The sequence below is a fragment of the Perca fluviatilis genome, chromosome 6 (assembly GCF_010015445.1).
Source record: "Perca fluviatilis chromosome 6, GENO_Pfluv_1.0, whole genome shotgun sequence".
Taxonomy (NCBI): Eukaryota; Metazoa; Chordata; class Actinopteri; order Perciformes; family Percidae; genus Perca; species Perca fluviatilis.
In genome coordinates this window covers 5,328,498-5,354,235 of record NC_053117.1, presented here as the reverse complement: position 1 = coordinate 5,354,235, position 25,738 = coordinate 5,328,498, and the positions used below count along the sequence as shown (strand labels likewise).

The 25,738-nt window shown below is 45.4% G+C and overlaps 1 protein-coding gene across 15 annotated transcripts in view; it reads right to left on the bottom strand.

Moving 5' to 3' along the window:
• Positions 1–25,738, bottom strand: part of fbrsl1 (fibrosin-like 1) — a 317,636-nt gene that overhangs the window by 16,633 nt on the left and 275,265 nt on the right. For all 15 annotated transcript variants that reach the window (XM_039802814.1, XM_039802815.1, XM_039802823.1 and 12 more), the window contains 3 exons: positions 21,918–21,966; positions 2,873–3,314; positions 116–375 (listed from right to left, as the gene is read on the bottom strand). In XM_039802814.1, coding sequence (XP_039658748.1) covers positions 116–375; positions 2,873–3,314; positions 21,918–21,966 — 751 coding nt within the window. The remainder of the gene's footprint in view (positions 1–115; positions 376–2,872; positions 3,315–21,917; positions 21,967–25,738) is intronic.

Genomic DNA, 25,738 nt, shown 5'->3' with positions numbered 1-25,738 from the left:
CTAATTACATGAAAAAGCTGAAAGCCACTGTTGGTCCTCCTAAAGCTACCATGTTTCCTCAGAGTTTGTGTCTGCACTGAAGCTAGCATCTAGCATGTGAGATGCGCGGCTTTACCTGGGTAGGGGGTGCCGGCGGGGTGCCCAGGCACCACTAAACTGTTGGTCGGTAAGGTCGGTGGTGGCGGCAGTGTGGCTGGGGTTGCAAACATGGCCGGATGGCGATGGGCCGGGCTCCGTAGGGAGGAATAGTGCGAGGTAGAGAGATTGGCTATAGACAGAGGCAAGGCGGGGGCTGAGGATGGGAGCCCGCTGACGTGGTGGTGAGGGGATGGAGGCAAGTGCTGTTTGGGAAGACCCAATGGACTGCTGCGGTGGCTGAAGATTTAATGGGAAACAAAGGGAAAAAATACAATTCTCCATTAAAGGAATTATAGTTCATTAATGCAAATGAACACTTACTGTATTTTCTTTTTTAAATTAATAATTTTTGGGGCAATTTAGTCCTTTATTTATATAGGACAGCTGAAGACAAAAAAGAGAGAGAGGGGGAATGACATGCAGCAAAGGGCCGCAGGGCGGAGTCGAACCCACGGCCTCTGCGTCGAGGAGTAAAGCTCTATATATGGGCTACCAGGTGAGCTACCCAGGCGCCTGAATGCATACTGTATTTTAATCATTTACAGTCTTCAGTATGAATCCAACAGTATGATACATTCAGGGAAAGTACTACTACCTTGTGCTGCTTGTTTATATGTGGTATCTTCATGTACATTTGTTGTAAATATATACACTGTATACAATATGTGTGTTCACTTGCTTTGTTTTTAGCTCAGTGTTAGTTCAGCTATACTGAGAATATCTTTGACACGTTGCTTTGACAACATAAGAACGATTTTCCAAAAACAATTTCTGACATTTAAATACAAAAGGTGAGGGCAGACTCTGAGAAGATGAGGGGAAACGGGAGACAGCTGAATGTGCTGTATGTTCCAAAGTGTTGCTTAATGAAAAACAGTAAATCTGACAGCTGGTTAATGCAAGTTTACAAGTGGCGGAAAATCAATATCCGCATGAAAACAATCAATGTTGTGTAGAATTGTACATTACGTTGACGCATCGCACTACATTCCACTAATTTGGAAATTGCTGCAGTTTATTTTAGTGCCATCTCCACTAGACTGGCAGGAAATGTTTTGTGTTGTCTTGTCCAGACCCAAACTAAACTCGTTTACTTTGTTGAGACTCTCTAAACAAGGGTTAATACAGCACCTTAGTTTTGTTTGTACAGCATTTTGGTCAGCTTAAACTGTGTTTAAATGTGTTCTAAAATAAACTTTACTTACTTTACAAGAAACAGGGTTTAGAGAGCAATTCTCAACAAAGTAACGGAGTACATAACCTTGTGTTGTCCTTGGTCACTGGGACCCGAAGGACAACCGGGAAAGGAAGAGATGTAACACCCTGATTAGGTACAAAAAGGTGAAACAGTGAAAGTGAACACCGCTCCCTGGATACAACATTTCTGCTCCCTTAGTGAGATTTCTAGTGAGCTAATAGTGCGTTGGAATTGGGAAGTTCAAAGTTGGAAACACGCCCCCTGAAGTCGGATTTCCGAGTTGGAAAGTCGGAGCACCTCACAGTACCTCAAGCTCAACATCCAACATGGCTGCTCCGTGCATCAACAGTAGTGACTGCTGTGGTAACATACAGTACAGGCCAAAAGTTTGGACACACCTTCTCAGTCAATGTGTTTTCTTTATTTTCATGACTATTTACATTGTAGATTCTCACTGAAGGCATCAAAACTATGAATGAACACATATGGAAGTATGTACTTAACAAAAAAGTGTGAAATAACTGAAAACATGTCTTATATTTTAGATTCTTCAAAGTAGCCACCCTCTTTGCTTTTTGATAACTCTGCAAACCCTTGGTGTTCTCTCAATGAGCTTTATGAGGTAGTCACCTGATGTTTTACCTTCACAGGTGTGCTTTGTCAGGGTTAAGTGGTGAGTTTTTTTCCCTTATTAATAACAAAGCAAAGGGTGGCTACTTTGAAGAATCTAAAATATAAGACATGTTTTCAGTTATTTCACACTTTTTTGTCAAGTACATAATTCCATATGTGTTCATTCATAGTTTTGATGCCTTCAGTGAGAATCTACAATGTAAATAGTCATGAAAATAAAAAGGAAACGCATTGAATCAGAAAGTGTGTCCAAACTTTTGGCCTGTACTGTACATAGTCTTCTTTGTGACTCACTAAATCAGTCGTGCACACAGTCCCGTCCAACTTCTATCCGTGGACAAGTTGTTACGCTGTTCGTATGCACAAAAAAGTAATCAACTGGTATTGCTAACAGTGGCTAACCTGGCTAGAGCAAATCCCACTGCGAAGTCCGACTTGTTAAATGGAACGCGGTCAGCTCGGCTGTAGTCGCCCATTGCAAGACCTTCCTCCACGGCGCTGCGGAGGAGGGTCTTGCAATGGTGTTCATTTCTTTAAACCAATCACAATCTTCTTGGATGGAGTAACGGTGCCTCTGCAAAATACCGTAGCCTCGGGAAGGAACTTGTTTTGACGTCACACACTCGGTTGTGACATCATTTCCACCTACGGCTTCCGACTTCCAAAGTAAACTGAACGCACCATTACACAGGCATACCTCAGCTGACCAACTAAAGTTGAAATGCTGCTGTATATGCCACTAACACAGCATCAGTGTGTTACAGTTATTGCACGAATGCACTCGTAGTGTGTGCTTTTTTTTTTTCGCTGGCTGGTTTACAATAATTCTTCGTGGGCAGCCATTTTAAATGAAGTACAAATGCGTCGTGTCTTGTACCTGTAAGCGCACGTGTAACAACGTACCTGATGTCGTGGAGGCTGCTGTACTGCAGGGGGTGATGCACCTGGTGGCTGATTACTGGCCGCGCGTGGTGCTGTGGGGGCGGAAGAATACGGGGCTCCTGGTGCAAGTGTGGGTGGGGCTGGGGGTGGGGGTGGGGGTGAGGGTGAGGGTGGGGGTGGGGTGGCGCCCTCAACAGGGGAGGGGTAGGGACAGGGGGCGGAGGTTGCTGCTCCCTCTTGACACTGAGGGGAGGCGGGGTGGGGAGGCACGACCTAGGGGGCTCTGGGGGGGCCGCCGCTGCAGCGGGGGCAGGGGAGCCCGTAGGCGCCGAGGCTGGGGTGGGGCTGGGCACGGGAGGCGTGAAGGGCACCTCGCTGATGCTCTGCTCCTGGCTGCGCTGGAGCCCCGATACTTTGGCCGAGCTACAAGTCTTGGACTCGGGACTCTCATTCGTTGGCACACCTGAGAAGACAAGAAAGAAGAAAATGTGTAAATCCCCTTTCTGAAAATAGTTCATCTGATGGCGTAAATTATGTATTGGCAATCTCAGATGTCAAGCTAGTTCCTCTTTTGATTCAAAAACATCTGATGCCTAAATCAGATAATAGACATACAAGCATAGCTGTTTGCTACTTTGTGTATTGAAAGGATACAAATGATCAATGATGAGTAAAACTAAGCTCTCTGTTCTCTGATATAATACTGTCCCCCAATGTCGTCTGCCCAAGGTTCCTCTTGTTTCCCTCTCCCTAGGTTCCATTAAGTGTTTAATCAGGTCATTTTCATGCTAGACTATAATCAGATGATCCAATTTCTTCCCGCGATCCAGTCAGTATGAATAAATCACAGCTAATTAAAGTTAAATGTCGGCCCCTATTCAGGGCTTTGCTGAGCACACAATCTGGCATGAAATAATTATGTTTCAATTGTGCTGTGAGGAGAGATCGTGGCCCTTTATCTTGGCCTCTCTGCTACAGCGCCTTTCCATCCTCCCTTCCTGATCTTTCAGGGGATTTGGGAAACCACACAGCAAAGCACTCTGAACCCGGCCACTTTGTCTTTACCATTCATCAGGGGGCTTTTCAACAGACATGAAGCTTTTATAATCAGCATTCCACTGAATAACGACTTTCATACTTAGGCTGTTGCAATTTAATGACTAATTATATATGCTATTGTAGCAGGAAAATCAAAGTGGCAGAAAATGCAGCATCTCGACACCCTTGACGTACAAAGAATCTCAGAGCACTTATGAATCTTAATGAAAAAGAAAAATGCATTTGGCCATCTTCTACTTCACTCAGAGTTAAAAGAAAGGCAACCAAGAAATTGAGTTTGAGGAGATGGTATAGTGCTACAAATACAATAGCTACTATAGCTTCGTCAAAGACGCTAGTGGTGGAATTTGGTTTTAAACACAGAAACATTGCATGCGTAGAAAATCAGAGAAAGAAAGTGTTCACACACAGATAGCGAAAGATAGAGACACAGGAAGAGAGAAGACAGCCTGGTGGAGATGAGGCTCTCTAAGCGGCTCTAATCTACAGCTAAGATGCAGCAGTACTTCAGTCAGAAGGCTTACTAGTGCCTCAATTAAAAAAGCTCCACGGGCACTTTCGACGGTAACAAAAAAAATGAGAAGAGCCGGGAGCTGCTGTCAAGCCAGTGAGAACTCGACATGCAGCCCACTAATGGAATATCCAGTCCCTATTAACAGCCTGCTTAATCTTTCAAGGATCCTAACACCCATAAAAAGACCAATAAAAAGGCAGGGCAGAGCTTTTATTTTTTTATTTGTTGAGCACCCCCCTCCCTCGCCCCATGCGTTTTATGGGAGAACTGGGGCTGGCTAAGGTGTCACGATTTTCAAATGAATTCCAGGGTCCAGGCGTATATAGACCTCCAGATTTATAGGGGTCTGGGATTTGGATTAAACTGTCAGGCTCCCGTCCCCGCAAGTGAGAGACAAAGAGGAAGAGTGAAGGCATAGACGGAGAGACGGGCACAGACAGACAAACAGGCGATGAAGCAAATATCCACAGTCGAAATGTCGCCATTGGGTAGTGTTGCCGTGGCAACCTGTTCTCCCAGACACAATGAGAGGCGAGTGATACTGAAGGAAGTCTCCCTACGACCACTAGGAGAGAGAGAGAGAGAGAGAGAGGGGTTTCTAAAACTAATGCTGGGAAGGCAGGGCCACAGTGAGCGCCGGGTTATCTTAATGATGATTCTAATGGGCTCTAATGGAGGCAGGGAGGTATCAGCCCCGACCAACACATCGCTCATTAAAATCCCTCTGCAAGCTAACACGCACGCACACAACAGAAGCGGACACACAAAAAAAAGTTTTCAGTGTGGGCATATTACAAACAACACACAACACACACACATCCGCTCCAACGTCTTCATTTTAGTGAAGGGCAGCACAAGGGGAAAAAAAATCAGACCATATGTATTGGAGAAAACAAAAGGGTAAATCATTTTAATTATTCTTTTGCTTCAGAAGTGATGGCAACTAGCATTCTAGGATCTATTATGTCGATATAAAATGAAATGCAGAGTTATTGTGTGATAGCCCTTTAACCTGAAGCTTCTTTAGCAGCAAACTGTCAACTGTCAAAGTAGTGAACAATTAATGGTAGTTCAGTTGCTGTGAATACTCTTACCTAATAGATTGCTTTGTCTCCGTTTTGTTTGAGCAGCAGCCATTTTGAGTGTACCAATACGCAGTGATACCAAGTAGACAGCAATGCCTGTCTGACACATGTCACCTAAGGGCTATATGTAGCAAAATCACTAGTTTTCAAAAAACAATGTTCCCTCGCCGCAAAACCGCACAACTGTCAACTGAAGTCTCAAGCATTTCAACAAACTGCCAAATTCGTCAAAGTTTTGATCATCTGTTCCTCAGGACTTGGATCACACTTCCCTTTCCCCGCAATCACATACTGAGGAAAACAGTAGGCGAGCCACAGGCACTCATGTGAAACAAATGCCTTACAAGTGTACAAAAAAAGTGCTGTCCTGAAGCAGCCCTGCCCCGCAAACCTGAGCAGATGGTGCGAGTGAGTCAGGCAGGTTGGAGGGCAGCCCGGTGGTGGGGGGTGGCCCCCTCACGTCTCCCGTAAGCTGGGTTAGTGCACCAGGGGGACAGGGACATTCCCTTTGGGGTGTTGGCAGGTCTGCGCACCAGATGACATCTCATCCCAGTATTGATCTTTTTATAGTTCCTGTGGGCCTGCTTACTCAGGGGGATTGGGCCCCGTGCACACGTGCCTGGGTGTGCAGTGATATGGGGTTGGGGTTGGAGGGGTGGATAGAGGAGGGAACACAGGGACTAAGGCAGCAGACGGACAACAGGCCACTGGGAATCGCTGGTCATGACTGATGTGTCCAGCTGGGAATCTGGGATAAACACGGTGTCGCTACACAGCTGTTCCTGCCTCCAATATCCTTCACTTGTGACTGTTTTTCCCTACGGAACATCTGGAGAGCTGGCACCGATCTGGTCCTATGTGGCCCAGATGGCCTAGGTTTTGAATGGCTGGCCAGTGTGGAATGGCTTGGCCTTGAGCTGGACTAGGATGGGCTGGGTGTCATCATCCAAGAGATTTCGATGAAGGATAACATGTGACCGGGATATTTCTGAAGGACAGCAACACACGCATTGGCTCTCAAATGCTTTGAGTTGCAAAACTGTAGCCTTTAAAAAGCATTTACTTTGAAGCCTTTGTTTAACCACTTTATTTTAAACACACCTGGCTACCTGCAAATGGACCCAACAACCTCATAAATGAGACGAGGGCCCTGGAGAATATTCCCATTTGGCCTCCAACTAAAACCCTCGGCAAACTAATGCTGTGAATGCAAATAAGCGTGTTCCATAAATTACCTGCTCACTGCTGCCTATCTGCCAGTATATACAACAGCCAGGGAAATAGAACCAGTATGCAAAAAGCCTTTTCAGCTTAGATACGAGAGTATGCAAATTTCTGCTGGGACAAGGGGGGTCGGGGGGCTAAGAGACGCTTAAGGCCACTGGGTGTTCTCATTTACTAGGCAAACACTGCGGTTCACTCCTTTCATGGCTTTGCCAAGGCATAAACAGTCAAGGCACTGATAAAATAAGGACACGAACAGACAGATATTTAAATAAAGCGGCATATCTGCTGAAAGACGTTGGAGGATGCAGAAGGTATGTGAGAATGCACGCTGCCTTGATCCGCCCCCCACTGGCTCTGGTTGACAGAATATTCTGCTGCTCTTGACGGTTGAGCTCACAATGATTTGGTTTTTGTACCTCTCTAGACAAGCAATCTGCACAGAGCCGAGGCTTAGCTCACGAGTGAGTGACTGTGGAAGATGGCTATAACAGATACTGGCAGAAGGCAGGAAACCACAGTCTTGCCAATCAACACTTCATTGCTGTGAGGTATTCTGTCCTAAAAAAAAAAAAAAAAGGTGGGGTGATTTCAACAAAATTATTTTGTACGAGAGCAACAGAAGGGCTGAGCGGCGTTGAATCATTGTGCTAATAATAAAATCATAGGAGAAATTTGCAATAGCTTGCTTTCTTCCACACTATTTAATCTGCCTCGAGCATCTCCAAGCTGGTAACGAGGGGAGCCAAGGCGACGTTTTTGCAGAATCACTCAGAGATGTTAATGGGGGATTGGACGAGGAAAAAGCTGGCCAAGATAGCTAAAGAGTGGGGACAGCTGGCACGTTTCAATTATTTCGCTCTGTCTCTTCGCCGCAGCTGACAAAAGGAGTAGATGGCAGCAGACTGGGGATGGGTGTTAAGCTCTAACACGTTTACAGTCAAAGCCCAGGCATAAATTGAGAACCTAATGTTCATTTCAGAGAGCTGGCAGCTCAAGCTGCCGGATGAATCCGTTTTTTCCTGTGCATATCGGATCCCAATTCAAACAGCAGCCATATGGTGCAGGACACATATGCCATTCACCTCTCGTGGCACATATGCCAGTGTTGTGGAAGGGAGGCAAATGACGTTGAGCACGTCTTTAAATTGGAGAGGAAAGAGTGAGAACGACAGAGGCCCAAATGTGGACTGTCCCAATCCTTTTGTGTCATATACGGTCCAGTGGTGCTCCAAAAGCAATGTTAAACCATCATTAACCCCTGGCTATAATGTGCTGCAGACAAGCAGGACGCCTCCACATTCACACTTCACTGTTCCTCCTACCGAACCTCCATCAGGGCCCATCCCCCTGCAGAGCTCCTGTGCTCCGTGACTGCCATCGGTCTCGGCTTCTTCTGAACACAGCCAGGTCACCTGAGGTCAGTGCCACTGGGCTCTCCCAAATAAAAGGGTGGACATCTTGGAAATTTCAACAGAAAAGCTCAAGTCTAATGGCCCCTCTGACACGGCCCACCCTGCCAGCCAGGAATTTGACCCCTTTCACTGTCACTGACCCATCACCGACCCTGGTGACCATTCTTTCCCTGAGGCCGCTGTAGACAGACAGCCAACAGGCAGGGAAAGGGAGGGGGGCCATCTGAACTTTAAGGATGAATTTTGTGTTTGAAAGAAAAGGGGAGCCTTCAGGAGTTATTTGTGCAATGCTGCAAGCACTAGCCTTATCATTTCATTAATTAGCATGACACGCCTGCCTGATGGACTTGAACGCCTCAGCGGCAGCTGTCTCAATTGATTACGGCAGTGGACGTGGTGCTGCAATTATCGAGGTGACTGGAGACAACGCCTGCCACTTCTAATAAAGGACTTAACTCCTGCTTCCCACATCACAGCACAGCGGTGGGAGGACAATGGCAGCCTCCCTGTGTCTCCCATACCTTTAAGACCTTTTCAGAGTCTCTCCATGGGCTGCTGTGGAGCTCAGTGTGGGCTGGAGTTCTCGAGCAGCGTGTCAGCTTTACTTAAGCTTGCATAACGCCTGAACAGTATCACTTTGGCGCCCCACAGGAAAGCATCCTCTATTAGCCCACCAACTGGCTCACAATCCATGAAGAATGGGAGGAAAGGAGGTAGTGAAGAAAGAGAGAGAAAGAGGGGGAGAGAGAGAGAGATGTAAGAGACAAAAAGACAGGGAGCTTTTGCCAGGAAGCTTCAAGTCCAAGCAGAAATGGAGGGAGTGAGTGCTCGGCAATGTAAACAGAGGCAATGCTTTCCAGCCTCATTTCATGTATGAACATGCATAAAGCCCACATGTCTCTAAGTGGATATAATATTATCTTTCAGTGCCGTACTGATTACTTCTCAATGGAAGGGAAATAGCTGGGTGAAAATCCTTCAACAAATCCTAAGTGGCATGACAGTGGGCTGAAAGAGCCTGCATGTTTTTCTTTTCCTCGTCCTCCATCTCCATTTTCACTCCCCACTCAAGAAGCAAAGCAACAATTGGAGATTGACAGCTCCTAACCGTTTGCCATACCTCATTCACTGTTTTGACATAGGCAGCCATTGCAATGTAGTTCCATGAAAGGGGTAGAACAAACATCTTTGCCGACGTATCATATTTCCTCAAGTGTTTTGCAAATACAGGGGTTTGTCGGTATGAGTATTACAAGCTGTGGTTTAGACTAAGACGTTCACATGCTTCATGCAAATGCGGCAGCCATTTTCATAATGTCAAATAATACCCTCCGACAGCAAAGATTGCTGAGGCAGCTAGCCTTTCCGTGTGGTGGTATTCTATAGGTGGCAACGGCTGGAAACAAATATGTCTTCATCAACAACTGCCAGAGAACTAGATCGTCAATCAACCACCACATTTCTTCTTCTCGTCATGGTTACATGTTGAAGCATCCTGTTCTTAAAACGATTACATTGTACCATCACAGCATGTCACAGGAATTTCATTGCATGGAACAAATAATAAAGTAAAAACTCAAATTTCCTAAACCAAAAATATATAATATAATAAAAAATATAATACATTCCATGTGCATTTTAATATGCATATGGGCTGAATCATGTTTCATGTAGATCAAACGTGTCAAACTCAAGGCCCGTGGGCCAAATCTGGCCCCTTGCAGATTATGATCCGGCCCGCATATCAATTTAGGTTCACAATACATTTTGGCCCACCTAGTTGTGCGCCAAAAACAGGGGTGTTTTTTTAACTGTGGTTACGCGACACTCAAAGCAGAATTTGGCAGATTTGCCAACTCTGAGACCCAGAAATTCCATATTTAGGCAGAAAGATTGTTCTAAAAAAAAAAAAAAAAGGTTTTTGCTTGATTTGCTAAATTCTATGATGGCTAAGGAACATTTTTGCTGACTTATGTAGGGCTTTATGTCAACAAAAATGCAACAAAAAGCATTAAAAAAATGTCAGAAAAGGCGACAATTTAAATAAAAAGGTGACAAAAATGCCTGAGAAAGCCATAAAGAAGTCGGGGGGGAAAAAAACATACAAAAATGAGTACAGCACTACAGCAATGTCAAAAAAGCGACGTGCAGTAATACAGTCAAAGATATTTGACATTTTCAATGAAACAAAAGAAAGTCAATAAACTCTCCATGTCTGGCCCTTGATGTGATTCTCTTTTTCCAGTGTGGCCCTCTGGGAAAATGAGTTTGACACTCCTGATGTAGATGATTCTGTCCACACAGAACTGTTGAAAACGTTGCCCATTAAGGCTTTAAGCAACAATTATAATTATTGATTCATTTGTCGATAATCTTTAAGTCTTTTTTCATTCATTGTCTGTGAAATATCAACAATAGTGAAAAATGCCCATCATTATTTCACAGAGCCCAAGATGACATATTTTGGTCCAAAACCCAAAGATATTTAATTTACGACTATGTAAAACATCAAATCCTCACACTTGAGAAGCAGCAAGCAGCAAATAATTGCAGTATGTTTTTTTCCGATAAATTATTTAAATGATCAATTGATTATCAAAATCAATATTAATTATTTTGTATCAATTCAATTATTAAATTAGAACTGATTTATCAACTAATCATTTTATTGATATTCACTATAAATGCACGGCATCTAAAACATGGTTTGACCACCATCTATTTTTAATTTACCGTTTCATTTTGGCCTACTCTGTAGCAAATTGTATCTCTAAATGATCTCCAGAGTAAGTGACATCTCCCCCACAGGGAGGGTGAAAGCAACAGGGTAAGATCTTAGTGGACTATTTGTCCAAAGATAGCACCCCAGTGTGCGGTAAAGTGCTGGGGCTTAAGTTTCACATATTGGCGGCCCCCAGGGAAACATACTGTCCGGTATAGACACACTGATGTAATCAATACCTCTTCCATAGGAGGATCCTGCTGCTGAGCTACTCCTGGGGTGCTGCTGGGTAATTAGGGTTACAGATGGAGACCCAGCAGCTGTTGAAGACTAGACTAGAGCTGCCATTTTCCCCTGCTAATGGCTACACGCTAGAAGAGCTGCTTTTTTTTTTTTCTTTTGCAACAGTCAGAGCTTGCGCGATCTCAAAGTAGACACAAGTTTTCTTTTTACATGTCAAGGCTGATGACACACTTAGAGGAGATGTTTGGAATAGCTCTCATACAGAGCTTAGTTAGACAAACACACACACACACACACACACACACACACACACACACACACACACACAACAAAAACCTCCTTAAAATCTCTGCTCGCCCTCTCCCAACCACCATGTTTTCCACCATGGCAGGAAAACAGACAATTGGAGGGTCTATCACAAACACTTGCTGTCCTAGCTTGCACCCTAGTCATCATTCTTGAATAGAGGGAGAGAGAGAGAGAGAGAGAGAGAGAGAGAGAGAGAGAGAGAGAGAGAGAGAGCATGACAGAGAAAGAGGGATACATACAGTGACCCAGACTGGGGGAGAAAGAGGGAGAGATGGGTTAGTTAATAAGGCAGAGGAGAGGGGAGAGGGAGCAGAGGGCAGGGAGTTGTGACAGGTAAACTAATGGAGACAAGGCCCGGATCCTGACCTGCAGGGCTGCTGCTAACCTAAACCCACCACCGTCTTCCCCCATCTCCTCTAAGCCCTAGTCACACATACTGTACAGGCTATACAGGCAGGCAGCAACACACACAGACCCAGGTAGGAGAATCTGGGTCTGACCTCATCCTGCCATGGTGGATAAGGAACATTAACAAACAGCCTGCACGTTTTCAGGGCTGCTTCGAGTTGCCGCATTTCACTGTGGCGTTCCAAGTGCGGCAAGTGAAAAAATTGATTTGTTTGGAGTGTGAAGGCGGCGCGTCAGTTTGGGGAAATGTGTGAATGTGAGGAGGGGGTGGGGGGGTGCACGGTGAAGCGGGAGCGAAATTGGACTCAGAAACGAGCCAAATCGCTTGCGAGATGAAACAGACTTCATCAGAGAAAAAAAATAAGACAACACAAGGCCCCAGAAAAGAGTCGAGTGAGGCAGGCTGGCACAAAAGCAAAAAAAATAAATAAAAGAAACAGAAAGAGAAACAAAACAAACACACTTTTCTTTCTGCTCGACATATTTCAGACTGCAGATGACAAAACAACACTGAAAGAGTAAGAGGAATCTAAATCAAACCGCCGAGTGTGTCTGACTGTTTCACGAATCCGTGTCGAAGCGGAGGCTCCACACCACATCAAACCCTGTAAATTCTCCTGAAAGCCTCCTCTCTCCCCTTAGCAGCCAGTGCTTAGATTATTGTGTGCAGCTAAAAGGTAAGTGCTGGGAGTGTCACACTTGAGAGTGTGTTTTAAGCACCATAAAGTATCAAGACCCAGATGGCTCATCCTCCCTGAAATACATGTCCACTCTACCTCGGCTCCAGCGGCACCTGCTACCCGGATTAGGTCAGCGCTACACCAACCCAGCACACTAATACAGTGTGCCGTGGCTGATAAGGAGCCCGGGGCACTTCAGCACTTGCCCTGCACTTAACAGTTGATGAGTCAATACCTGTATCATTAGTGATAGCGATAGCCGTATATAGATCTTTTCCATAAACACAGGGAGCCATGATTTTCACGTCATTTGTTAGTATTAGGCTTCAAACAGATGTGGTCTTTAGAAGATATCAGTGCTGATAGTTTTGGACTAAGCCTGAAGATGACAAAAAAGACTAAAACCGGCCCATTCCAAGTGGCAATAATGATGAATTAATTAACTCTAATGATAAAGTGCATTGATGCATAATCAAAAAGCCTCAATTTAGGTTATGGACTTCTTAAAAACAAAGAGTACTGTACTGGTCAGTGTTACAGTATATATGTAATTAATCAAAGTGCATTTTATAGAGGTGCAAAAACACTAAACTTAACAAAACGCAAATATCAGCACCATATCTCAGTCCAGCCCTGGTCGATACTGCTGATAGTGCTGTGTACACACTTCTCCGTGGGCCATGTGGCATTGGAGCAATTCCTCTTGCTCCTTCCCAAAGCAAACAGCAGTGAAATCCCAGTCCTGCTGCTCACCCCTCAACACAGCAGCACTAACCCAACAGCCAGGGAGGTTGGAGCCCATGCTCTGCTGAATGGAGTATTACAGCCAGTCAGAGGCCATTAGGGGCCCCGCCACCAGGGCCCAGCGCAGGGAATTCACCGGTAGCCAAAAACAACAGCCAAACAGATGACCGCTTGAATATTGGAGGAGACCACACTGTGCATTTTCTTTTTTTTAACCTTCCCTGAAATGGCCAAAATGCAGGCCCCTGCGTTTCTGCGAATTACCTCCTGTGTGTTAAACACTGGGACGATTAATAGCACTCGTGGCCAGTGAAATACAGAACCAAACACAAGCCCTTTCTCAGCGGTGCGTGTCGGGTTACTGCTTTCACCATGTGTTGAGTTTAAGGCTAATAGCTAGGCTCTATCACAAACCTCTCCAAACCCAGCCCTCTGTCAAACATACTGTACTAGTCCAAGCCTGCAGTGTTGCTTCTAGACATAGTGGCTATGATAAGCCACTGACAGAAACATGGATGCTTATAAGCTGCCACTGGAAAGGTATGGAGCTCAGAAATACTAAACAAACAGTTAAAGAGGACCACCCATCTGGAAATACTTGGAAAATACTTTATATGGCAGGCTGATATTTCTGTTTGATTTGAGATCTTGTTCCCTGGGTTCACCTCCTTTCTCCCCTTTCTCTGGCACATTCTTCTTACGCATGGATGTCCTTGTCGGTCACGGAATCTGAAGCATTTTTACATCCGTTCTGTTCCTGGCGATGGTTTTCCCATCTTTACAAGCCTGTGTGAACCGCTTCCCAAAATGTCCAATCCATTACAAGCGCGTTTGTAATATCCATCTAGGCTGACGACTGTCCCCTTGCCAGCGATTGTACATTATCCAAGCGTCGTGTTTGGCCACAATCGCCTACCATCTGGCTTTGTCAATGAGCGTTACAGCCTCATCTGCAAACAACATTGGCTCTGAACCGCTCAACACAGATGAGCTTAAAACGCACGTAGCGGGGAACTGGGATCTTCAAACAAATGCAGGGCGGGTGGGGAGGGGGGGAGAAGAAGAAGAAGAAGAAACCCACTCTCACTGGCAGGATGACTGGAGCTTGGAATAAAGGATTAAAAACAAGAAAACCTGCAAGTGATCACAGACGACACGCTTTACATTTCGGGCCTGACAGCAGTGATAAGACGCTGGTCATGTATTCTTCCAAGTAAACAATGAAAATGCCTTCCACACCGCAGCTGGAAACGTCTCCGTTGGAGGAGGAGGAGGAGGATTAAGATTAGACAGAAGATGTGATGAGAGCTACTGCTCTCTAGAGTTATCCTTTCTAAATTCTTCCCTTTATCCCCTCTAAAAAAAAACACATCCATTTTAGCCAATGGCGCTTCCCCGCAGAGATGGGAGTTAACCTGTGTTTTACAAGTTGGTCAGCTAACTGCAGGGGCTGCAGCTTATCTTCCGAAAAGCTCTTCCCTAATCAGGGATCCTCTGATTCACTGGTGAAGCATCAGCTCCCTACTCACAGCTAAGACCTTGGTTTATAGTGAAGCAGTTCGTGAACTAGACCACAGTAACCGTTAAGAGGGGTTGGGCTCTGCACACAGCTGTGTTGTCAATGGGGTTCCTTTTCTTTTCTTATGGAAGTAATTTATTGAATTATCCTTTCTCTGCAACGCTATGTCCACTCAGCTTAGCCAAAAAACTCATATCATATCTTAACCTTTTGTCTCGGTGACGGTAGTCCTGAAACCTGATTTCAACATTGAGAATGCCCTCTCCCTGCTGTGTGCTTCGATTGATGGCTGCACAAATAGAAATGTCAGCTGAGGTGTAAGTGTCACCTCTGGGTCAAAGCCACAGTATAAATTCATATGTGCTTATTATCTAGCGTGGCGTGCAATGCTGCTGATGGTGTGGTAGGTGAGGGGAATCATGTGCATGGAAAGGCCAGGATGGCAGTAAGCTGGCATTTTATCATTTAACCTGAACTGAAGAGACAGCACTGAAAGGCCCCAGGGGAGCACTGGCCTCGGTTGTGGATAGGAGACGGCTTTGAGGCTGCTCAGTATTGAAGCTATTCAATATATTCACTTTGACTTGATCTTATAAACTGTGAAGCCCTCTGTATATGCCAACCTGTTGTTTTCTTCAGTAAGCTGGGAAGCACGGCTCAGAAATGACACACCCCTGGCATTACACACCGAAGATGTATAGGGAAAGTGCAGCAGCCCAAATGCTGGTGATGTCCCCTGACAACTTATCCTAAAACTCCCTCATTGCCTTTAGTGATTCTGTAATTGCTCCCTCTCTACAGCTAACTCGGAATCCATATTCAGTCAATGAACCCAGAACCACACAATGGAGCCTAATCACACAGCCTTCAATGTGACTCCCATTTTCTGTCACAATAGCTGATCACCACCCACAGGCTCGTGGACACAGATGACAGACACGGACAGGACTGACTGACAGGTGTCAAGCGTTCTGACATGTAATGGCTCAGACAGAAAGGGGGACAAATACATTGAGTACAGCAGAGTTTCTGTTTCACAATTGAAGTTCTACCAGCAGTGACCCAACACGCTAATCGGGGACTAAGTTAATATTTCATGCACACTGGGCTCTTTGCACAGAGCAGTGACTTTTCTAATGGACATAATAGCGCTTTGCAGGGGCCACAGAGTGCACACAGGGATAGCATGACATATCAGCTCTGATTTTACAAGCCAGCTAATTGCCATGCATAGATAATCAGTAGTGTCTTTGAAAAACAGGCGGCTTGTAAGAGCCGGTGCGGTCTGACATCACTTCCTGAATCATACAAAACCAAAAAAATCCCTTCAGTTAGCTTTTCAAGGTGCCAGGCCATAGAGGCATTGTGGGTAATGTGGCTTGGTTCCTGACTGCCTGCCACTCTACATAAATAGTACAAGACCATGTAATCGTAATTTAAAACGCTATAAATATTGAAGAAGAATTAAAATAATTTATGGAACACCGCAGTGTAAATGGATGTGTGTGTGTGTGTGTGTGTGTGTGTGTGTGTGTGTGTGTGGGGGAGTGTTTTGTCTCCTTTCACTCCTCTCTCGCAGTGTATACTGAAACGATGGGCAGCGGCGGTGCAAGCTGGGAATTCTGTAATTGCTTTTTCTGTCCCTGAAGCAGGTCTTCCTGCTTTAAATCAAAAAAGGCAATCTCTGTCAGTAATGGCTCAATTAATAATTAAACACGTGTCTTATCTCCGCCAAGCTCCCCCCTATTTATTTTCATCTCTCTGACAGGGATGGCTGCACAAACAGCATTAGCACTATCAATAAAGGGGGCATTAATATCAGCCCCTTTCTCCAAAAACAAATCACCCAGCTCATAAACTGTCCCATGTCTGTGAACAGTAATAACCCAAAGATGAATAAAGAAACAAGCCATATACTATATGGTTTTCTTCAATTTCTGCCAAGTATGTTCTCTCCCTGAACTGTGAGTGTTAGCTAACCTGTCTACCTTCTGTATTCTGCTAGGAGTTTGTACCTTTTTAATATTTAAATTAAATCAGAGGGAACACATGAGCTGCTGTTCAAGCTCAGTAACAAGTGAGGTGGTGTTAGAGGCAAGAGGGGTGGTTTATTTTATGCATCCAAAACTACCAACCTCCAGCTCTCTTTTGCACATAGCATGTCACACACGAGTGCCCAAACCCCAAAACACCAGAGCTTGACCATAAGTGCTATGTCAATACAGGAACATTGGTCTTCTTGATAAAGGAAGCATGCCATGCGAACTGCCTGGACTTTGTCAAACACATCACAGTAGGGACTGGGGGTGAGCTTCACCAGGCTTAGATTCCACAGCGGTGATGGCTGCTTGCAATTCCAGCACTTGCTAATCCTGCTGTGGGAAGCCTCTGCAGCGCTCAACAACATGTCTGCCCTCCAGTCATCTATCCAGCCGGCCGGCCACACTCTCCATCTACTTCCACTCAATCCTGATTCAACGGTGGCGAAAAAAGCTGATTAGTTGGTCAGAGGGTCAACCTCCATTCATGATTTAATAGGTGAGGGGCTGCAAGCAGTCAGGCCGGCTGCCGAGGTTAGTGATACATTACACTGACCTGGCCAGCACAGAGCTGCCCGGCCGAATACAAACATGCTCTCTCATCTACTTCGCTATGGCTGAGAGGCCCTCAATACCCCCTGCCCCTGACCTTGCCGCTCCCTCTCCAATCACCATCCTTCCTCCCTTCTCTGGCATTCAGAATCCAGCAGGTGGGACTGTGTTTCATTTTGCCGTGAGCTTGCACTGCCGGAGCAGGCCTGTAGCTAAGGCTGGCCCAGGTAACGGAAGAGGAGGAGGCCATAGCTCTTTATTGACATGCAGCAAACAGCAGCGGCGGAACAAAGGCCACTCAGCACCTATTGAGAGAGCAGGCCTGAAGACAGGGTGGTTGATTAGCGATTCGACACGGGGACCCTGGACTGTGTAGCACATAATGAGAGCTTAGGGAGCAGGCCATGAGCTGATGGGGGAAAGGAGGTATGGCGGAGGCGGGCTGAGGATAGGAGAGGGGAGAGGCGGGGCTCTACCATAAGGAATTGATTTCCCACAATAGAAGATTGATATATGAGTAAAAGGGCTCCAAAGAACGAAAAAAAATAGCAAGGGTATGGGCAGATCCTAAATCCTTAAGCTACAGCATTGGTAATGTGTTTATATATAAACAGTTAGAGGATAAGCCCTAAATCCAGTGCCAGGCTAAATGGTTTATGCATCTTTTTTTGTTTGTTTACTTCTGTGTCAATTAAGCAAATTGGTCCAACATCCCTGACGAGCAACAGCTCTGAAGTGAGTGGATTTTGCATTCATGTCCAAAAGCTTCTATCTCCCTGAACACCATAGTAACCCCATCTTCACCTTTTATTTGGCCTCAGAGAGATGTTAACAGAGTCAGATGTGCATGATGGCAGTTGTGTGTGTGTGTGTGTGCGCTCCCCCCCCCCTTCATCTGCACGCTCTCTCCTTCCTTTGTTCCTCTGGTCTAATCCAGTATGTGTGGGCCGGTAAGTTTAATGGAAACAATTTATTAAGTCCGGCTTAAAATGCCATCTGCAGCTAAGCCTCCCAAAGCCGCTAAGCTCCTGGTTTCGCCCCGGAGCTTGCTGTGTTCACGCTTACTGTAATGCTCTGTTTAAAATGAGCACAACGGGTCAAAATTAATCAGGATTACAAGGGCACAAATCCACTTCAGAAATGGGTTTTCTACCAATCTTTCTCCTGCTATCCCAAGATGCCCCAGGTTTGTCTGGTGAACCACACACCACACAGGTAGCACCTAGCTAGGACAACAGGACCTCAGAGAGCACAAAGGGGGCAGGAAAAGACGTTGCCTCGACTATACCTATCGCTCTAAAACCCACCGATGCCACATTCAACATGGTCACTGCAGATTCCAAAGTGTTCTCAGATATTTCTAGCCGCTGACAGCTAGGTGATAACTCCCCACCATTTCCATAGGCGCAGCATTGGGAAATGTTATAAGAAGGCCTACCAGGGAAGTGTTTATCTGTGCTCTGTGGAGGTGCCCCGTACATGCTCAGCAGCTACATTTAGCTTCTCATTCGCCTTCAAGCAAGTGACAACAGTAAACTCTGACCTGCGATTCAATAAGAGTAGCCCTGAGTGGAGCACAAGTCTTCGCAGCGCTTTTACTGAAACATGCCATCCTCCAGGAAATCAATAATTTGCAGGTGGTTTAAGACAGGAAATAAACAAAAACCAATAACTGTTAGATAATGCTCACCCTTTGCTGTACCTTTCTACCTCTAAACCACCAACACATACAGACATTCAGCAGAAGTGGTGCTAGCTCTTGGGTATCAACATCTATAGAGAACTGCACAGTGTGTGCTGTGTTATAACAGATACTATTAGCTTCTATTACCGGTACTGTTGGCTTGCGATGTAGAGATGACGAAAAGTAAACATGAGAGAAAGAAGGCAAGGGTGTCTGGGTTTTGCCGAAAACCATATTCTGTGTGCATAATTACAGCGCTTTCCCTTCACTGATTACTATGTTGGTCTTTCCTCTCCTCTATTAACCCTGAACCATTTCATTAACATGACAGACTGTGGGCCTGTGTGCAATTTGGACTTAACCTCAACTGTTCGTACCCGTAACTGCTCACCAAAATAAAGTTCAGAAAGGAGCACAGTGTGGTGAGGCAAGGAAGAGTTAAAAGGAACAACACTCATTACCTTAAGAAATGTACAAGCCAAACATCATCACAGCATTATATATTTATGTGTGCAATAATGTTTGTGTGCGTGTGTGTGTATATATCTGTCGGAGTGTCTCCCAGCCAACAGCTCGACAGGCCTGGTGATCAGAGGAAAGCAGGCTTTTCATTGGTCCCACAGGACCGTGAGCGAGACCGGTAATGGGACACATACGCCGCATTCTAAACCAGAGGAAAACAGCCTGTGGGCTGCTTTGTATTACACACGCGCACGCACGCACACACACACACACACACACACACACACACACACACACACACACACACACACACACACACACACACACACACACACACACACACACACACACACACACACACACACACACACACACACACACACACACACACACACACCAGTCTAGGCCAAAAACAAACACTGTCCTAGAATCCATTACAGCTCAAAACAACAACATTGGAATGGAAGAAGAGAGCCGGCTGGTGGCAGCTCTGCAATTGCAGCGTGATACCATCGTCACCAAATCACTTCATCAAACTGCTGATTTCTTTGCTGCCTCACCTTTTCTAACCCCTATTTCTAATCTGGTGCCCCTTCTTCCACATTACCCAAACAGGATCTGGTTGATCTGTGTGACAATCAGGAGCGACTCTGATAGGATTGTCTGGATGTAATTCCAGGGACCTAATCCTCAGCTCTGTGCGCACATTAGCAAGAGCCACAGAGCCCTCCGTTTGCCAGCCAACATGCACGGGGCGTCTGCGTGTGTGGATGTGTGTAAAAGACGACGGTTGTGTATGTGCCTGCGCTAGCTGTTCTTCACAGCAGAGTATGTTTATATGCAGCCATGTTCTGTACGGGCATGCTGGGGAAATAAGTCAACACCCTGACAGCTTACAACAGCAGTAGTCCAGCAGCCCGGTGGAAAATAGATGGAGTTGGACGCAGTCTAGTTGTTTTCTTAACCATGCAAGTCTGGAAGTCATTGTCATTGTGAACGCTGCTTTCACGAGGCCAACGCTGGTCACAGGTCATCTACATCACACGGCCGACAGGCCTGGTTTCTCTCCTCCTTGTCAGCCATGCTTTTCCACTTAGCAGTCAAAGCTACTGTGCTAAACCAAGAAACCCCTTCATATGCTGTTGAAAGGAAACCTAGCTTTTACAGTGGATGTTCTGATCTGAAGGTAAGGAAAACTGAGGTAAACAAAGACCTTTAATTTGGGATTACCAAAAGGCAGGAGGTAGATTTACACTGATGCTACAATTATCTGCTCTACTTTGCAGATAAAAGCATGGTCCAAAATGAAAAACACAACAAGACTGGTTAACAGCCTTCTTTTACAACAACCACAAGACAAGTATCTTTATCCCTGCCATAATAATATATTAACTATGTATAGTCAGTTTGACCACGAGTGCTACATTTTCACGACTTCACTTTTGAAAATGGTTTTCAACACATTTCCAACAAATCTTAAAAGAACAAATGAAAAGACAATCAAGAGTAAAATATGTGTATGTGACATCCACACTAACTTTTATGTCTATTATGACAACATTTTTAACAGTTCAGTAGATACGTAATATATAGTAATATGTCCAGTCAGTCCTGCAGACATCACCCCCCCCAATCCCCCAACCCTTCTCATATGGCCAGAGTTTACACTGTTCTGCACTCCCACTCCTTCTCCCTCTGCTTGCGTTAATGGCCCTGCTTCCTGGTTCCTGCCCTGGGGGGACGTGGTCTGCATGCTACTATCTGTCACTAGTAGGCTGATCGCGCCTCTCCTCCCTTCCCCGCCTCCATGCATCCACAATTTGACACCTTTCTCCCTGCTCTGACCTGGCAAACATCATTGCATTTAGTGAATTTACAGGTGCGGACATTCTGTGCCCACATGGCATACACCAACACAAACAAAATCATGCAAGATCATGCATGAACATACAAAAGCCTTATAATCCACATATGTGCATATGTTAACACACAGGCAAAGAGTTTGTGTTGTCTGGGGGGCTGACAAAGCTCTTTCTCTCTTTCCTTTGGCATCCATTGTGGTCCAGGCCTGCTGTCAGAGAGCTTGTATTGCCTGAGGGAAGTTCCCATTTGTGGGAGCATGTGGCAGGGAGGCTCTAAATCCCCTCTAATGAACCAATATGTAGGAGGGTTAAGCCTTTGGCGAGGTCGTCCAGCAAACGCCACTATGCGCTCAGGCAAAAATGTATGCATATGTAGTCACCAGACCTTGTTTATGTCTGCTGACATTTAAATCTGAATGGGAGCTGCAGGATTAGAGCCGAGGAGATTTGGACTCATTGGCAAAGCCCAGTTGTTGTTATGAGTATGAATGTGGCAGAGGAGGAAAGACTGAAGGGGGAATGGAGAAAACAGAGCAGGCTCTTACCTTTGGGTGTGGTGGGGGAAAAGAGCTTCTCCGATCCTACATCAGACACCTGGAAAAACAAGAAGGCAGACCTTTAGTGGATTTGTCTGATGAGCTGAAATGGTGCTATTATTAATAGTATTCAACAAAACTAATGCAAGCACTGACACACATTTTGTCTGCCCGGTAAAAGGCTTATTCACCCACAAATGTGGCCACTAGTGACTGGAGGAAACGTCCAGCTGCCACACAAAGCATCATACGGTCAATCAAAATACTCCAATCAGCCAACGAGAAGAGCTGCCTCTGCACCCGGTGGTCTCTGTCTGGCTTTTTCCTGCTGAGGTAACATTAGGTGGCACTGTTGTGCCACCTGAAAACCCTCTAAAGAAGTGCTGTCAAAGACACAGTCAGTAAGGTGGCCTTGCAGCATTAGAGCACAAAGGCTTCTGCATGCACGCTGGCGCTCAGAAATCACATTTTTGTCCTGCAATATCTTTGAATGGAAAAACATATCCCGTGAATAGAATGTGCATCTACTCTAAAAGCAATATCCGTATATCGCAGATTCAATATCAAAGCCAATATCAGCCCATACTGGAGGTAAACAGGTGATCTGCCAACAACATGAGCATTCATTGGGTCAGAAACAGTTGTTACTGATTGGGCTGATGCGGCTGACAGCGAGGAGTGGAAACGTGGCGGACTGAAATCAAATGGAGGCTGAGTCACTTGGGAGAGAAAGGCACCTCACTATGAAGTGATAGTGGAGACTTCTAGACTAAACACTGCAAGGTATTTTCCTCTCGGCTTTAGATGGATATGTAGATTCTGGCGAGCACCACCTAAATCAAAACACGCCATACATTTTCACACATGTTCACTGGCCAGAAAGTTAAAACACTATGACAGAAAAAGCAGTAAATCCACACAAAAGCTGGCATTGTGCAAAATAAAATCGGTGTGCTCCGATGATAATATTAACAATGAAAATCCTCCTCAGCCTGTAATATCTGCCCATATAGGGGTTTTGTTTAAAGCCAAGATTTCCCTTTGCTTTAGATCCTCTCATCTGGTTTCTGCACACTTGTAAAAAGCTGCAAGAGCTGAACATATGTTCCACCCAAAGGGCCCGAGTGTCCTTAACTGCCATGCTTGTGTTTTATGCGGCACAAAGGGAGCATATGTAAAGAATGAACAGTGAATCAGAGTGAGTGCAAGAGCGACGGAGACAAAAAGAGAAAGCAAATCGTTTTGTAAACACAGATGGCCGTCCTTGGCATCCGTGTCAGTTCTTCAGAAGTGTTTTGAGGACGTCCTCTTCTTTCCAAGACCTCCCAATTTCTCCTTCGCTGCCACTGTGTTACTGTTCTCCAAAGTGTTTGTCTGTCTGTGCTTGATGTCTCATCTCAGCGCTAACCACAACAGTGCCCGGGGAAAATCAGCGATTTGCTTTATTCACACAGCAGCCACATGAAATACAGGTCCAAGCCATAACGAAAGACAACAAAGCAGACGCAAACGGTCTTGTGTCTACTAACGACATGAAAAGAATCCCCAACGTGATGTGTTGATAATTACGGCGAGATATCGGCCCATAAGTCACATTCCACAGCGACTACACTGCGAGGTAAATAAATGACGGTGATAACATGACATTAACGAGTCAGCCGATTGAAGCTTGCGGCGATATAATTGTTCTCAGAGTCAGCATTACAAGACTTTGAAATGTGAATCTTGCAAACACTGTGCTTGACAGAATTCGATTCTTTAACAGTGCCATTTTAGCGATGGCCTTTAGCTTCAGGTGCCACCATGTTAGTTATGAGTATTTATTAAAAGACTGGTCAACCAGTGTGTTTAAAGTAGTTCAACAGCCTGATGAAAATGTCAGAAGAGGTCAATAACACCTCTTTAGTTCAGTCTCAATAAGCGGAACATTTGATGAGGGGCAAACACTCAGTATAAAGGAGATGTTTCCTGTTTCCTCTTACAGTAGAGGAGGCGAGAGACTATAGAGGGAAAGACAGAGTGTTGTGCATTGCCCTCTTTCAGTCTCCCAGAACCGGGGCGCCAGGCTACAACACAGGCTCTTTGTTAGCTTTGGACGACATTAAACGCTCCAGTACCAAGCCTCAGCACTGCAACAGCACAACCTCAGCCTTGAATCATGGCCCCGGAGGCCCTGGAAGAAAAATATGGGCTCAGAATGAAATGAAGCTTGTCAAATGGACACGGGAGCTGGCTCAGGGACTTGCTTAGTGTGGCACGGGGTCACAAAAGCAAAAAAAAAAAAAAAAAAAGACAGGGTAGGTCATGTAATAACTCACTATAACAGTTTAAACAATTGTTATAACCACAGTGGTTATCCAGAGAACAAGGCCGACATAACGTTCCTGAGAAAGAGAACAGAAAATGCTTTGTTTAGCATGTGCCAACACAACCTAGTTCTCCTTATTCCTTTTGTGGCTATTTTGAGTGTGCAGTGAGCCGTTTCATATCCCAAACATATTCCAAGTAACATCAACAAACCAATATTTAGGTTTTAATGCTGTGTTTTGCACCTGCCAACTCTGCATGAGTCAGTCGTATAATCCACAATTACAAGGTCCGCTTACAAAAGCACTTCTTAAAAAGGCATGTCAAAGCAGAGCCCTGATTTGGCTAGCTGTTGTTTTTGTAGAACTTTCTTGGTTTCGCTGGTTTAAGTTGACATTTTTTTACAGGGCTGTGCTGCTGGCAGTCGGAGCGGCCTGTGGTTGTGGTGTGCAGAGGTCATGTATAACAAATTCTTCACACTCTCTTTGTTGAGGCAACCCTGGCTGCCATTAAAAACAGACAGGGAAAGATGAGACAGAGGGGAAATATATATATAGAGAAAGAGAGACAGACAAGGGGAAAAAAAGAGGCGCAACGGCCAGGTTTTCTAAAGGAAACAGGGAAATTTAACCATTTAAAAAAAAATAATAATAATGGGGGAAATTCAAGCCACATTGCCTGGGAGCCAAAAGCACTTGGAGCCGGCCGCAGGAAGCCTGACCTTTGAGGGGGCCGTCTGCTATCTGAGCCTGAGGCTTCAGGGGCCTGGCCTCCTCTCTGGAGGGCCGTCAGCAGGCCTCAGCTTTCCTTCCCTATTCTATTCATTAGCCATGCTTTATGATTCAGCTTCCTCTGAGCCACACAAGAGCTCCCTGAGGAAAGAGACTGCTGGAGAGAGGCAGAAAAAAAGGGAGTGAGACTGAGGGAGGGGGAAAAAGCAAGAAGGAGGTCACAGGGCCCAGCCGGGGCCCAGCTCTCAGCAGCTGTGAAATCCTTCCGTTTCCTCGGCAGGCGTAAAAGGAATGAGGGGGAGAAAGAAAAAGAAGGAGGCCAGGGAGGGAGCTGGGCCAGTAAACCCACCATCAGAGTGCTAACTCCCTAAAGAGCCACATGCAGAACCATAATTCCCAGATTTAGAGAATGCCAAATTACAAATTACACTGCTGTTTGTTTTAAAAAGTCCCCAACTTCCCTGAACACCAATGACTTATTGGCTGCATAAATCTCCAGATAATAGCAGAGCCGCAGAGGGAGAGCAGAGAGGCAGAAACCCTCACTAGCAATAAGTGAGACATTTACTGCGAGGCAAAATGCATTTGCTGTCACAGCAAAGAAGCAAGGGTGGGGGGAGCTTGGCAAATTTTCCATGTCCACATCGCTTTTATTTAACAACACAGCAAGCTAATTAATTTAGAAAATCTGAGACAAGCTTAATTGCACTTTTTTTTTTTTTAGAGGTAAAACGCTTCCTCGCTTAATTTAAGCACAATGGGCCGACTGAGCGAGGCGATGCATGCAGCAAG